This window comes from Juglans regia, chromosome 7, assembly GCF_001411555.2.
Source record: "Juglans regia cultivar Chandler chromosome 7, Walnut 2.0, whole genome shotgun sequence".
Taxonomy (NCBI): Eukaryota; Viridiplantae; Streptophyta; class Magnoliopsida; order Fagales; family Juglandaceae; genus Juglans; species Juglans regia.
This window is the reverse complement of record NC_049907.1, coordinates 21,837,830-21,851,727: the sequence shown is the minus strand read 5'-3', so window position 1 is coordinate 21,851,727 and position 13,898 is coordinate 21,837,830. Positions and strand designations below refer to the sequence as shown.

At 37.8% G+C, this 13,898-nt stretch overlaps 1 protein-coding gene across 1 annotated transcript in view; it reads right to left on the bottom strand.

The window, feature by feature from the left end:
• Positions 1-233: 233 nt before the first annotated feature.
• LOC109008437 (DNA repair protein RAD50) overlaps positions 234-13,898 on the bottom strand; it is a 28,675-nt gene continuing 15,010 nt past the window's right edge. The window contains exons 16-27 of the mRNA XM_018988519.2: positions 13,598-13,807; positions 11,385-11,593; positions 11,097-11,298; positions 10,747-10,916; positions 10,352-10,676; positions 7,368-7,493; positions 7,226-7,278; positions 1,270-1,420; positions 1,091-1,153; positions 880-1,013; positions 666-794; positions 234-522 (exon numbers count right to left, since the gene is read on the bottom strand). Coding sequence (XP_018844064.1) covers positions 483-522; positions 666-794; positions 880-1,013; positions 1,091-1,153; positions 1,270-1,420; positions 7,226-7,278; positions 7,368-7,493; positions 10,352-10,676; positions 10,747-10,916; positions 11,097-11,298; positions 11,385-11,593; positions 13,598-13,807 — 1,812 coding nt within the window. The 3' untranslated portion in view covers positions 234-482. The remainder of the gene's footprint in view (positions 523-665; positions 795-879; positions 1,014-1,090; positions 1,154-1,269; positions 1,421-7,225; positions 7,279-7,367; positions 7,494-10,351; positions 10,677-10,746; positions 10,917-11,096; positions 11,299-11,384; positions 11,594-13,597; positions 13,808-13,898) is intronic.

The following is a 13,898-nucleotide window of genomic DNA, read 5'->3' as shown; positions in this document are numbered from 1 at the left end:
AATAACTGATTTGCTTTGAAAGAGCGAACAGTGTTCTTAAGCCGTTCGCAGGCACTTGAGGACATAACTACCATCGGCCTAATTTCAGTGTCTTCCACGCAAAATGATAACAGTAAAGGTCAGATGTATACCATTTTGCATTCTTTATAAAGCTACCTTGCTTATTTTTACCCTTATTTAGCTTTATTCCTAAAACACATGGAACTAGAGATTTTGAAAATAAACCTTCAAAATCATGATAACACAGCCAAACCTTCTCCTTCCATGCTTTGCCTTCTGTAAAGCTCATTGGTTAATGATGAGGTACACTTTAGATGGAGCAAAAAATATGCTCTATCATAACTTCAGCGAATGCCAATTAACTGTTCTATACAAAGCTTATATACAATAGAGAACTCTAGCATTCTGCAATGCACAGAACCTTCAGTATGCTTTTACATCACAACAAATGACACTCCGCACAAAACCCTTTTGGAGAAACCTCAGTCAAATATCTCCTGTGCTTCAATTATACTGTGCTGACTGAAAAAGAAAACGGCACGTTAGGGTGATTGAAGCAGCGCATGAAATGAAACCATGTGGAGCAGAGAAATCTAATATAGGAAAAAAAAAACACAGAGCAGAAGTAAAATCAGTTTGAGCACGATAAGATTATGGTCTCTTACTGATCATCCTTTGCGACCCGATAATATTTTTCTGCATGCTGCCGTTGACCAATTAGTTGGGCAAAACGCTCATCATGAGTAATCACTATCAGCTGAAAATTTTCCTGGCCCTTTCTGTCCTCCATAATTCTGCAGAAAAAGCACAGAACATGGGGTAATAAGCAGGCCTTCATTATGTAATGGAGTCTCCAGGGACGATATAGTATGTTCCTACCTCAGAAGGGCAGCAGCAAGACTCTCTGCATTTGGGCCATCCAAGTTTGTGGTGGGTTCATCTAGTGCTAGTATACCACAGTTGAGGCAGAAAGTCTCAGCTAAAGCCAATCGTATTATCAAGGAAGCAAGGACCTGAACTAAACAATTAGTTTTCAATTCCTTGTAAAGGAAAGGGGTAGAAGATAACATTAGTCTTCAGTCATACCCACCTTCTGTCCAGCACTACACCTACCCCTCATTTCTAACTCTGCATCACCAGTCTGCATGAGAACCTATATAAAAAATGCAATGGATAAATAGAAATAATTGACAAAATAAAGGAGTTATATGCATATACACGCACACACACACACACAAGACAGGAACACCTCAAAAAGAATTTCCATACCCTGTAGCTGTAGGACCGAGTCCCAGCACCTTCAGAATCTGAACGGATACTAATGTAATCTATATCTTGTCCTCTGTATGTTTGCTGCCACAACTCTCTAATAATTTTATTTATTTCCTCCATTTTCATTGTGTGGAAGCGCATAAGAGCTCTGAAAGGAATGGATGAAAGAAAAATAAGAAATGTATCTATTAAAAACATTGACATTGTGATAGAAAATAAAATATAATAGAAAAGAAGATGGAGGAGAAGAGAGAAGGAGAGAGAGAAACTTTGAGGGCTACATCTTTGTTATTCTCAATTGTGATTGAATACAAATCATTGATCCCTAATTGTTATTCTCAATTACATTTTTTTGATGAATAATAAGAAAATTACATGGAGATGAGATAAGATAAATATCTTTGAAAAGCAAATCTCTTGATTTGATAATTACAAAAATCAAATCGGTTGATTTGATAATTATGAAACCAAATCAAAATAATTATTGATTTGATATTATATTCAATATCCCCCCTCGAACTCAAGGTCTAGAACTTTGAAACATTGAGTTTGAAATTGAATGTAGTCTTCATATCTAGGGGTGAAAGTTGGTTGGTCCAGACCGGAGAAACTGACCAGACCGACCCGGGACCGGTCCCTGAATTAAAATATATATATTATTTATATAATAATTGTATAATTAATTATGTAATTTTCATCTAACCTATCACCATTAAAAATATAAAATTTTAAATATGTTATTAATAAATTAATATTCTATCAATTAACTAATATATAATATCAATTAACTAATTATATAGTAATTATACTAGATAAGAATGTAATTTTTATCTAATTTATTATCATTGCATAATTTTTTATTGAGTTAGTCACATAATCCACATTAATAATTCACTTAATTTTAATTTAGTATTTTTAATAATTTATATTTTTTTTTTTAAAAAAAAGAAAAATATAATAATAATTGGGCCAGACTGATAGTTACCGATTCACTCCGGTCCCTAGGGATGTTCAGTCCAGGAAAAATGATGGACCGAAAATTTCGGTCCATCACCCCCCAAACCGGAACCGACCGATTTACACTCCTATTCATATCTATTGATTGATCACTGATTAGATGATGAGAATGACATTGGTGATAAAGTGACTGGCAGTTGGAATATCAAATCTGGAGTTGTGGCCAAAAATGGGTTGATAATAGGCCAACAAAGGGCTAACAATAGGCCGCCAACCCTTTCCACAAAGCCATCACTTGTCATCGTATCAATTTGAAGGTAACTCCTTCATTCTAGCCGGTAAATTGAAAGCTTTGAAGAATGACCTTAAGCTTTGGAATTCTCTATCCTTTGGAGACATAAGGGAGCAAAAGAAAACCTTGGTGGAAGGGCTTCAACAGTTTGATAGAGTACTTGAGGATAGAGCCCTCTCTCCTGAAGAAGTAGTGCGGAAGATAGAGTTGGCCTCAGAGTTGGAGAGAGTATTATCTCTTGAGGAGATTTCATGTCGTCAAAAGTCAAGAGCATGGTGGTTGAAAGAGGGGGACCGAAGCACAAAGTTTTTCCATAAAGTGGCTAACTTTCATAGAATAAATAATATTATTGAGATGCTGAACATCAATTGTATTGAGTGCAGGGAGGCCCTAGTGATCCGGGATCATGTGGTGGATTTCTTTAACTAACTGCTAACAGAACGAGAGGGGTGGAGGCCAAAGCTTGATGGTCTTGGTTTTGACTCTATTGAGTCACATACTGCGTCATGGTTGGAGCGCCCATTTGAGGAAGCAGAGGTATACAATGTAGTAAGACGAATGGCTAAAGACAAAGCACTAGGTCCAGATGGCTTCACCTTAGGGTTTTTTTCCAGATATGCTGGGAAGTAGTAAAAGTGGACATCATGAATGCGTTTTAGGAATTATTCTTCGTTGGGAAGCTTGAGAAAAGCTTAAATGCTACCTTTATTGCGCTAATTCCAAAGAAGATTGGAGCATCAGAGATTAAGGATTTTAGGCCCATTAGTCTCGTTACTGAGGTATACAAAATTATCTCCAAAATGCTCGCGAATAGGTTAGGGGAGATGTTGGGGAAGATAATAACGAAGCCGCAAAATGCGTTTGTTCGAGGTTGCCAAATCCTTGATTCAGTCCTTATAGCGAATGAAGGCTTGGATAGCAGATTAAAGTCTAGCTCACCATGGATTATTTGCAAATTAGACATGGATAAGGCATACGATCATGTAAATTGGAATTTCCTTCTTTATTTGCTTGAGAGATGTGGTTTCGGGAAGAGATGGCGAACGTGGATAAATTGGTGCATCGCAACGGCAAAGTTCTTTGTCTTGATTAATGGCAGTCCCTTTGGTTTTTTCAGTAGTTCTCGTGGCTTAAGGCAAGGAGACCTTCTCTCCCCACTTTTATTCGTGATTATCATGGAGGCCCTCAGTAGAATGATTTCGGCGATGGTTACAAATGGGTTTGTGGCTGGTTTCTCAGTTGGTGACCCCAATTGGGGCATTATTACTTTGTCTCATTTACTTTTTGCTGATGATATGCTATTATTTTGTGAGGTAGATCAAAACCAGTTGAAGGCAGCGAATGCTCTTTTACTATGCTTCGAAGAAGCATCAGGCCTGAAAGTGAACTTTGATAAGTCAGAGTTAGTGCCAATGGGGAGCATTAGCAATTCTCTGCAGCTAGCTAGCATACTTGGGTGTAAGGTAGCCTCTCTTCCTATGACTTATCTGGGATTGCCTTTGGGAGCCGCTTCAAAAGGTGATCGATTAACTCTCATTAAGAATACCCTTTCTAACTTACCTACGTATTTCTTGTCTTTGTCCCTATTCCAGCTAGTGTGGTGGCTCGGATTGAAACACCATACCGTGATTTCTTATGGAGCAGGTTGGGGGATGAATTCAAATTCTACCTAGTCAGTTGGGACAAGGTGTGTGATCTCGTCAGGTGGGTTGGGTATAAAAAAATTTGAGAACATTCAATCGAGCCATACTTGAGAAGTGGCTTTGGAGGTATAACATGGAACTAGAAGCCCAATGGAAATTGGTGGTTGATTGTAAATATGAAAGCTTGTGGGGTGGTTGGTGTACCGAAGAGGTAGGTGGAGCTAACGTAGTGGGGGTTTGGAAGCTCATCAGACATGGGTGGGAGGTGTTCTATCGCCATTCTCAATTAGTATTGGGCGAAGATTCCCGGATAAATTTTTGGAGGGACAAATGGTGCGGGGATGAGGCCTTAAAGGGGATGAGGCCTTAAAGGACTCCTTTCCAACTATATTCTGAGTGGCACGTGATCAAGAAGCCTCAGTAATGGACCTCATGCTTCGATCAGGGGACCAAATTCAGTGGATGTCATGTTTAGTGGAGCGGCGTAAGATTGGAAAGTAGACAGCTTTGAGGCTTTCTTCAGCCTATTATATTCTGTGGTGCCGAATGGACAAGAAGCTAATAGTCTATGGTGGAAATTGGCGGGTAAGGGTGCCTTCTCGATTCGATCCTTCTACAAGTCCCTTACACCTATACCAAATAACCAGTTCCCATGGAGAAAAATTTGGAGGAATAAGGCGCCTCCTAAAGCGATCTTCTTTACATGGACAACAACCCTGGGGAAGATTTTGACAACCGATAACTTGAGGAAGCGCAAGGTCGTCATCCTAGACTGGTGTTGTCTGCGTAAGCAATCTGGCGAGACAGTAGAACATCTCCTGTTACATTGTGAGACAGCTAGAGCCTTGTGGACTGAAGTGTTTAGCCAGGTGGAGTTATCGTATGTAGTGCCCGCAATAGTGGTTGAGCTACTGGCTAGCTTGACTCTCCCATGAGGAGTCCCACAAATTAAGGTGTGAAAGATGATCCCGACCTGCATCATGTGGTGCATTTGGCAAGAACGTAATGATCGGACTTTCGATAACAAGGAGCGTTCACCTGAGGAACTTCGAGCGTTATTTTTCCGTACTTTATTTCTATGGGCCATAGCTTTAGATTTATTGGCCTGAATTTTCATGATTTTCTTGTTTCCTCTACTTCGTTCTAGAAAGGCTTTATCTCTTGTATTCATCTTGTATACTTGGGCTATGCCTATCTTTATTAATATATCATTTACTTATAAAAAAAAAAACAATAGATTGCCGACAATGGGCTACATATAGCCTTTGTCAACTATAGGACCAAAATCAAAAGGCCAAAAATGGGTCTAGGGCTTCAAACAAAGTCACAACATACTAAAACCCAATAAAAATGGCTCACATCAAATAAAGATATCCTAAATGCATGGATTTGAGACGAAACATGGTTGAATGGCGATGAGAATTTTGTAAGGGGTAAAAGTAGTAGAAGAACTTTAAAAGAAATAGTCCACAGGATCGAGCCTGGAGTTAGCAAAGGGCTCTAATATCATGAGAAATCACCACTTATTCCAAAAGCTTGAACTTAAGCAGAAGTGTGGTGGGCCCATAGCCCACAAGTCCCACAATTGTAATCTGTCTCTGATATCATGATAGAAAATAAAATATAATAGAAAAGATGGAGAAGAGAGAAGGAGAGAGAAAAACTTTGAGAGCTACATCTTTGTTATTCTCAATTGTAATTGAATACAAAGCATTGACCCCCCATTTAAAGGAAAATTACATGGTGATGAGATAAGGTAAATATCTTTTTTGATAAGTAAGATAAGGTAAAAATCTTTGAAAATCAAATCTCTTGATTTGATAATTATGAAAATCAAATCAATTGATAGTTCTTGATATGATATTATATCTCCAACACACTTTCCATAACAGAACTTTGACAAGTTAGCATCAGTCATTAGAACTGTAAAACAATGCCTTCTCTAATTTTCAACATCAGATAAGAGCTTATACATAAATATAGCAGCTGAACATTGCCAAAAGGAGATCCATATCAGAAATATGGCAATCAAGAAGCACATTCTAAAGGTCAGCGTGGCTGCAATAGGATGCTGGGCACTAGATAAGCAGACAACTAGAAGTAACTGGGTCATCCCATTGGACCCACCATTAATGGTTCATTTACAAGGACAATGAATGGTTATCATATATAGCTATTGGGATAGTGTACTTTTGAAGCATCAGAAATTGATGACCAATCTATGCTAGACAATTAAGACATAACTACTCATCAACTGGATTGGGTGATGTCCAATGAAAAAAATAGAGGAAAAGAAGAGCTTCACTGCAGTAATGAAGTTGAGATGTATGACCCAAAATTTAAGATAGAAAAAACAGGCATATGTTTGTAAGAAAATCTAGAGTAGCATCAATAGTGGACAAGATTAGTGAGAAACAAAAACCAAAACTAGTGACTGATCTTTTCCTTTTCAATTCAGTGGGCCTTGAACACAATTTCAACCTAAGAAAACTGGTCATGACAAAGTGACACAGGATGTCCTATGATTCTGTTGGATTACAAGTTGTCTGGAAGCATTTTTTTTTTCCTCAGTAAAAACTCGTGTGAACTAAGACTTGTCCGAAAGAATGAGAATCTAACACCTTAAACTAATGGATTACAAATTCTTGTCTGTCACACAAACAACGAGAATCTAACACCATGGTGGTGAACCATCAGAACAATTTTAAACAATTAGAAAGTGAGCCAAAAATGTATATATCACACACTGCTAGATTCGAAGGATGATACACCTTGGATGGTGCAGATAAGTAAAAACAATATGTGCAATCAATTCAAAATAGGCAGAATTTTCTAGGGTAAAGTCTTGAACCCATGACCCCACCCTGCATCCTCTAGTCACAGGAGATCCCATTTAAGTTAGAGCTCATTGGATAAAATTAGAAGTGAAATGATGTTAAAAAACAACATAATAAATTGGTTTGAGTTTTGCCATCACCTACCTTAACCCAAAAAATTGAGGAAGAATTAAAACTTCAACTAAATATAACTGGTGATGTAAAAACATGAATACTATGCTTACTTGTCAAGGGCATTGTAGTATCTGTCCAAGTCCTTGTTTGCCATCTCAGTTGTCTGTCACAAAAAATTCTCCAGATATTAATATACAGGTCTTATTAACAAAGAAGGAAAACACTTCAGCAATTAGAACAAAAATATCAAACCTTAAGCTGGATTAGCTGATCAAAGTACCGTTTGTCAATGTCCTTGTACTGTGCCTGTTTAAGATCAATTTTGTTTTTCGAAATATTGCTTTGGTAAACAGACATTGTTCCATGACACCTGTTCAACTGTTAGGAAAATTACCAAGGTCTTAATTCTTTTCATGTAAGTAAAGGTTGTTGATTCAAGATAAAAATTTTATAATAGAGAGAAGCAATCTTAAAAGCATAAACAAATTGTACAAGATGGGAATTTTATATACACATATGCACTGCCTCTACCAAGAAATCCAACACCAACCACATTCAAGTCACTTTTCAACTATTAAGATTCATTGCATTCTAGAATGTGTGCACTTTGCAACCATAACAATAAAGTTACCTTCTACTTTTTCTCCTTTGTCCGCTCCTCTCTCCCTTTGTCTGTGCAATACCCCAGATAATGTGATTATGTATATGAAGGCGGTGAATGAAGATCCCACATTACTTGAGAGGGAGAAATTTGAAAGTGCACATTGAAATCTATTAGTAGTTTAGAATACCCATTGCAAAAAGGGGTGGTAGTTCAAGGATGCAAAATGTTATTTCTCTTTATTCTCACATGCCAAAGCCCATTGCTAATAACTAATTCATTAAGTAAAATATTGGGCAGAACCCTAGTGCATGCAAAGTTCACAAGAGAAGCTCAGGAAAAAAAGTATACAAGAGAAACATCCAATAATAGATCTCACATGTAATATTCAAAAGGTCCAAAAACTCCCACAAGAACATAAACTCCATTTCAGCGCTGGTAACTTACAGCCCTCAAAATTTGCCACGTTTTTCCTCTCAAAATACACCGCATGATACTGTGAGAACACCAACTAGCAAACTACCCATTACTAAACTAAACTCATCTAATACTAAAAGAGTACCACGGTCAACGACTGTGGCTTAAGTATAGTAATTACAGAATTAACAAATACACTCGATTCAATAAAGGCCCATTAACTTAAAAAGGCCTTTTAACTTGTAACAAAATAAAATTAACCTTGCCTTGGCGGAAAAAAGCTGAATCTAAAGTAAATTAAGATACTAATGACTTAACAAAATACCATAAGCCCTTGTTCCTAGGCCAAAATCTTATATGTTATAGGGCGCATGCCTTATGCTTTTTTTTTTGTTTGGGGGGGGGTGGTAACACTGCTTAGCCTTAGGCCTCCAAAGAGGGTATTTCTTTTCTATCCACTTATAACCATACAGCATCAGTGATTCTCAGCCGAAGGACACTTCTGGAAGTAGCAGCCCCAGCAGTGAAAGCTATCCCCAAAGGAGGAAGGACATGGACCTCCCCTAACTACTACCAGTCGCACTTCCTCCTCCTGGCCCTCCCTTCTTACTGCCCAAAAAAATGCATATGAAAAAGAAATCTTTGAAAACTCTGTGTATACTCAGTCTCCAGCACAACTAATTGTCCCCAGCACCTTGCAGCTTAGCTCATTATTTATTCCATTCCAAACTTTTTTTTTATAAGTAAAAATTTATTAATATTAATAGGCGTAACCAAGTACATTGGGTGTATACAAGAGAGAACACCTAGCCCATAATAGAGTACCCCTAATGACCAGTAAGTCCATCCCCACAGCAAAGCAAATCATTGTAACTACCCAAACCCCTTGTTTCCACAAAACTAAGTCACCACCTGAAATTCCCTTAGAAGCTACATTCTACATACTACACCCGAAACTAATACTACACCCCTTCCTACAAGGACGGATGAAGGTTTCATAACCCTGCCCTCCCTCTAGTCCTTCCTCGACTTGAACTACCTCCCTTAGTGTGGTAGTTGATTGCCAAAGTAAGACGCTTTAACACCCTGCTCTTCTTAAATCTTGATTTCGTTTCAAGTAAGTGACCCGCCTCAACAGCAGTGAGTAGTGCTGTGAATTGGCCGTCAAATCCTCCACATGTAATCCCCACACACTGTTGTATTTCATTAACCTTTTGCAAAACTCAATCCAATGATGAACTAGCTAACGGAGGAAGAGATATCAAGAAGATAACATCTTCCCCAAACTCAGCTCCCAACTGTACACCAGGCTCTAAACATTCCTCATCACAAGGCACCAACAACAAGTCCAAAATTTCCTCCACACCATCCCCTGCATTCAAATGCCACACCTCCTCAATAGCACCCTTGTTACTGTCACAAGATGCCTGAAGAGATACCGACAAATTGGTTCTCTCTGTCATGAGTGGTGAGGCCATGGTCACCATTGGAGGTTCTGGGTTGGCGGCAAACCCACAAATCCTTCTCCGACGAGGGTGTCGTCATTTTGTCGGTGAGAACTGGAGATGCTTTACCCCCCCTACGATCCAATATGTGCCACTTTGGTAGACCCTACATCTCCCTCAAGCCTCAGCATTACACTCAAGCTCCGGTGAGGGTACCATCGTCTCTTCGGGGAGAACACTGACCCATGGTGGAGGGCATTCCATTTTGGTTGTCGCTACACCGATACCCAACGTAGAACCCACTTCGAATGACCCTATTTTCCTTTTGACCCTCTACACTCTCCTGGATCTGGTTATAGAGACTAGGCCGAACCCGACTTTTTGTTTTCCTTTATCTGAATTTAACGGATTTTTGGACTCCCTCTTATTGGGCCTTACAGCCCTGTTACCTCTAGCTGAAAGCAAGTCTATTTTCACAGATAAAAAAAAGCAACTGCTGCCTCCAAATCAACAAGTTGGATTTTCATCTCCGTTTCAAACTTTTATTGAATTTGATTGGTATAAAGAGGCATTTCTAGTATTAACGGGAATAAAGAAAAAGCAACACATATAAGGATAAAAGACGATGGCAAAGCGTAGCCATACAAATAAGTCTTTTACTGCTTTCCAAAAAGGGAAAAAAATATAGCATGTCTCCATGTTTGAAATGGGCATCAACTATTTAAATGGGAAGGTAAACATAGAACAATGGAATCTGTAGGATTTATAAATACCTCTGAAAGAAGTCTTTCTCTTTCCTGAGAGAGCTTTCTAAGCTCAGCTTCAATGGTTGAAACTCCACCAATTTTTAGTATTCTTTCTTCCAGTGATTCAATTTCACGAGTAAGCTCATCTACCTCAGCCTTTGTTTTCCTGTAATTCAAGTTGTCCTCAATATTTCGTCTTAGTTGATCCTGATTCCTCATCAAGTCTTTACTTTTGTTTAGTTCAGCTAAAATTTCCTGCTTCCTAACGTCACAACTTTGAAGCTGAGATTCTGATAGAGACTGCTTTTCTTGCACCTCTGTCAATCTATCATCTTTCTTTAGATCATAATACCTGGTAGAACAATATGGTCAAGATCAATGGTATTAGAAACCTTACAAATCAAATCTCAGGCTCAACTTACTCTTTAATTCTTGAAGTAATTTTAAGTAAACTCTCCACTTCCTGCTGGTAATTTCTTTTTTGTTCTGCCTGCTCCTCGTATTCACGATTAAGCTTAGCTTTCAATTCATTGTGGTCACTCAGTAATTTATCTTTCTCCTTTGATAGAGGGCCAAGGGCTTCCACCAAATGCTGAAATTAAGAAGAACATTGCATTATGCACATCAACACCATAATAATAAGACTTTCTTTTCATGAAAACTCCACAAAGTCAACCAAATGTTAAAAACAAGGAGAGGAAATAAGCCTAGGTTAAAGAACTTGACATATGAGATAGGTAATGCCAACACAGAAGTTAGATGGACAAACAACCTTATCATCGAGATCAACTTGACTTTTTTCCTCAGTTAAACGTTCTAACTCTTCCTCTGCCTTTTTAACATCACGCAATGTATTAGCTGCGTTGACCTTCTCCTCCCTTACAGTGTGCCACCGTATTTGGATGTTGGATAAATCATTTTCCATGTACCTCTGCTCATCCCTTAACTTCTCCAGCTCATTGTGCAAACCATCCCTGAATAAACGATGTAAAAAGCTCAAGTCCACGCCACATAATTGGCTGAAAACAAAACAAAATGTGGATAAGTTGAAGTGATGTACTTTGTGCTTTGCAACGTATTCAGCTCTGACTGAATTTCTTCCATGGTTCTCACACCTTGTCCTCGAAAATCAAGCTTATACTCCAAATCATCAACTTGCTTTAGCCAAGTTTGAATTTCTTGGAAGAGCCTGTCAGCAGTGTCAATGGGTTGCACCAAGACCTCAATTGAGTCCTTATCAGCCTTTACTTGAGCCAAAACACCTAACACCTACACCACATGAACAGACCTTGTTATAGCCGATACACATAGCAGTTTCAAGAGTGTTTTTTAAGATATAGCAAGTTAAACAATCTTCATACACAATTTAAAAAGAATAAATAAGACTCTCTTACTAGGCACTACTCAGACCCTCTTTGGCAAAGTGACAGATGTGTGTGTGTGAGAGGGGGAGACACAGAGATTTTTGTTTTGTTTTAGTTCTCAGATAGCGTGTGAAAGAGTCTATTCCATCAGTTCCTGTTATGGTTGTACTCGCTGTATCTTTTTTGGTGAAATTGACTTGAGTTCTAGAAAAATGAACATTACCTACTTAATGCTACAACACTGTCATTTTTTTTTATCAGCAAACACTGTCAATTTAACAGAGCCACATCACTATTACTCTTGCGCTGGTGGCAGAAATATTTTCACACCATTCTGCTCCATCAAGGGGTGTATCCTCTGTTTGATCACGGAAAAACACATCATTTTTCACTGCTTCGACCAACTTCCTTTAGTCTTTGTAGTGCCTCTAACTCAAATAAAGTCAATCCTAAATGTTTAGAATGAAAATGACATGATCATCATGGTCATCTTCATAACCTGAAGCAAAACGGATAGTATAGCTTAAAAAAATAATAAGCAAACATCTGCTCTTAAGTGAAAGTACTATTGGTTGAGCTTTTTTATTTGTTTCGAAATCAAGTTGAATTAAAGTAAAAATCAAGGTGATGTTTGGAAATTATTTTCATCCCATCCCATCCCATGTCATCTCATCTCATCTCATCTCATCTCATTCCCACACATAACTCAAACACAAACACTTTCAAACTAATCATTACAATTTTTTCAAACTTTCAAACAAAAAATAAAAAACAATTCCACTTTTTCAAATCCCAAAACAAAAATAATATTAAAAAATAATATTCTAATAATATTTTAATTTCATAATATTTTTTATTTAACTTTTTCTCTCTTTTTCCAAAATCCAAAAAATCATCTCATCTCATCTCATTACCCAAGCATCCCCTAAGAGGTTACTAATGATATAGTCAACTCAACCCATCACAGCATCATCTGAAATACTCTTGTATCCGCAGCATGAATACTTTTCAACATTCTGCTCTCCCAAGGGGGCATATCTTCTGTTCAATCAAAGGCAAAAAAAGGTCAGTTTCCACCCCCTCAACCCGCACTCTCTTAGTCCTTCCTCCAGTCCTATTTGTTGTGTTGAACATGACACCATCATCGCAATCATTCTCAAAACACAAAGAATCCGATTTCTCTCTCCTAACATGGTAATTTCTTAGTGTTCCCAATAATTCCTAATAATATTAAATACTTCTGTCGAAACTATCTTAGCCAATATATTCTTAAGCCATAAGTTAAGGACAGTCAGGACCTAAAGTCTTTCACTTTCATTTTTTTTCCAGGATTTTCTATTTCTTTTCCCCTAATCATGCAGAAGTACCAATAATATTTCTCATGTTTTGCTGGCAATTCCTGTGATCCCCAAAAATAAATAAATAAATAAACAAACCAATCTACAAATGAGGAAAGTAGGTGAAAACCCCTTAGAAAAAAAATCGATAGGTAAAAATGACTTTATTAATGAGAATGAAGTAGGTGTTGTCCAGGTACATAGGGAGTATAAAAATGACTTTATATACAAAAGAGTATATAAAAACTCTTTATTAATGAGAAAGATAAACAAGAAAATCATGAGCATTAAGTCATGCCTGTGAAGCAAGTTAACACACTGAACACACTGAGCAATAAGTAGAAACAATATGCCAAGTCCTCATCAAGTTTCTTGTGGTAGTAGATAGATATTTTTGTACAATACAGGCTATCAAATTATATATTGAGGCATTATGCATTGAGGAAAATACAGTTGTATAAATAGAAATTCTTGTTTGGAGGTTGAATTATAGTGAACAGTGCACATGTCACATGCTTCGCACAAAAGTTGGTTAGACTATAAAGGCAATATCTACCAGAGTTGGTAATTACATCATCAAATGCCTGAGACTTTTGATCCAGCTCTTCAGTCAGCCCATGCAAATCTTTCTCAGCATTAGGAATAGTTTCCTCTCCAATTTTAACATATTCTTCATAAACCATACGAAGTTTGTCCAACTGCTGGAAAAAAGAGTCAGCATTTGAGGTCTCCACAGCCAACACCTTCATGTGCTCAGCAGAACTTGCTGCCTTCACTCTTTGCTGTAGTTCCAATGAAATATTAGCCAATTCAGCAAGAACTTTAAGAAGCTCAAGGAGCTAAAGGGACCTGAGTTGATGGAGATCTGAGTGG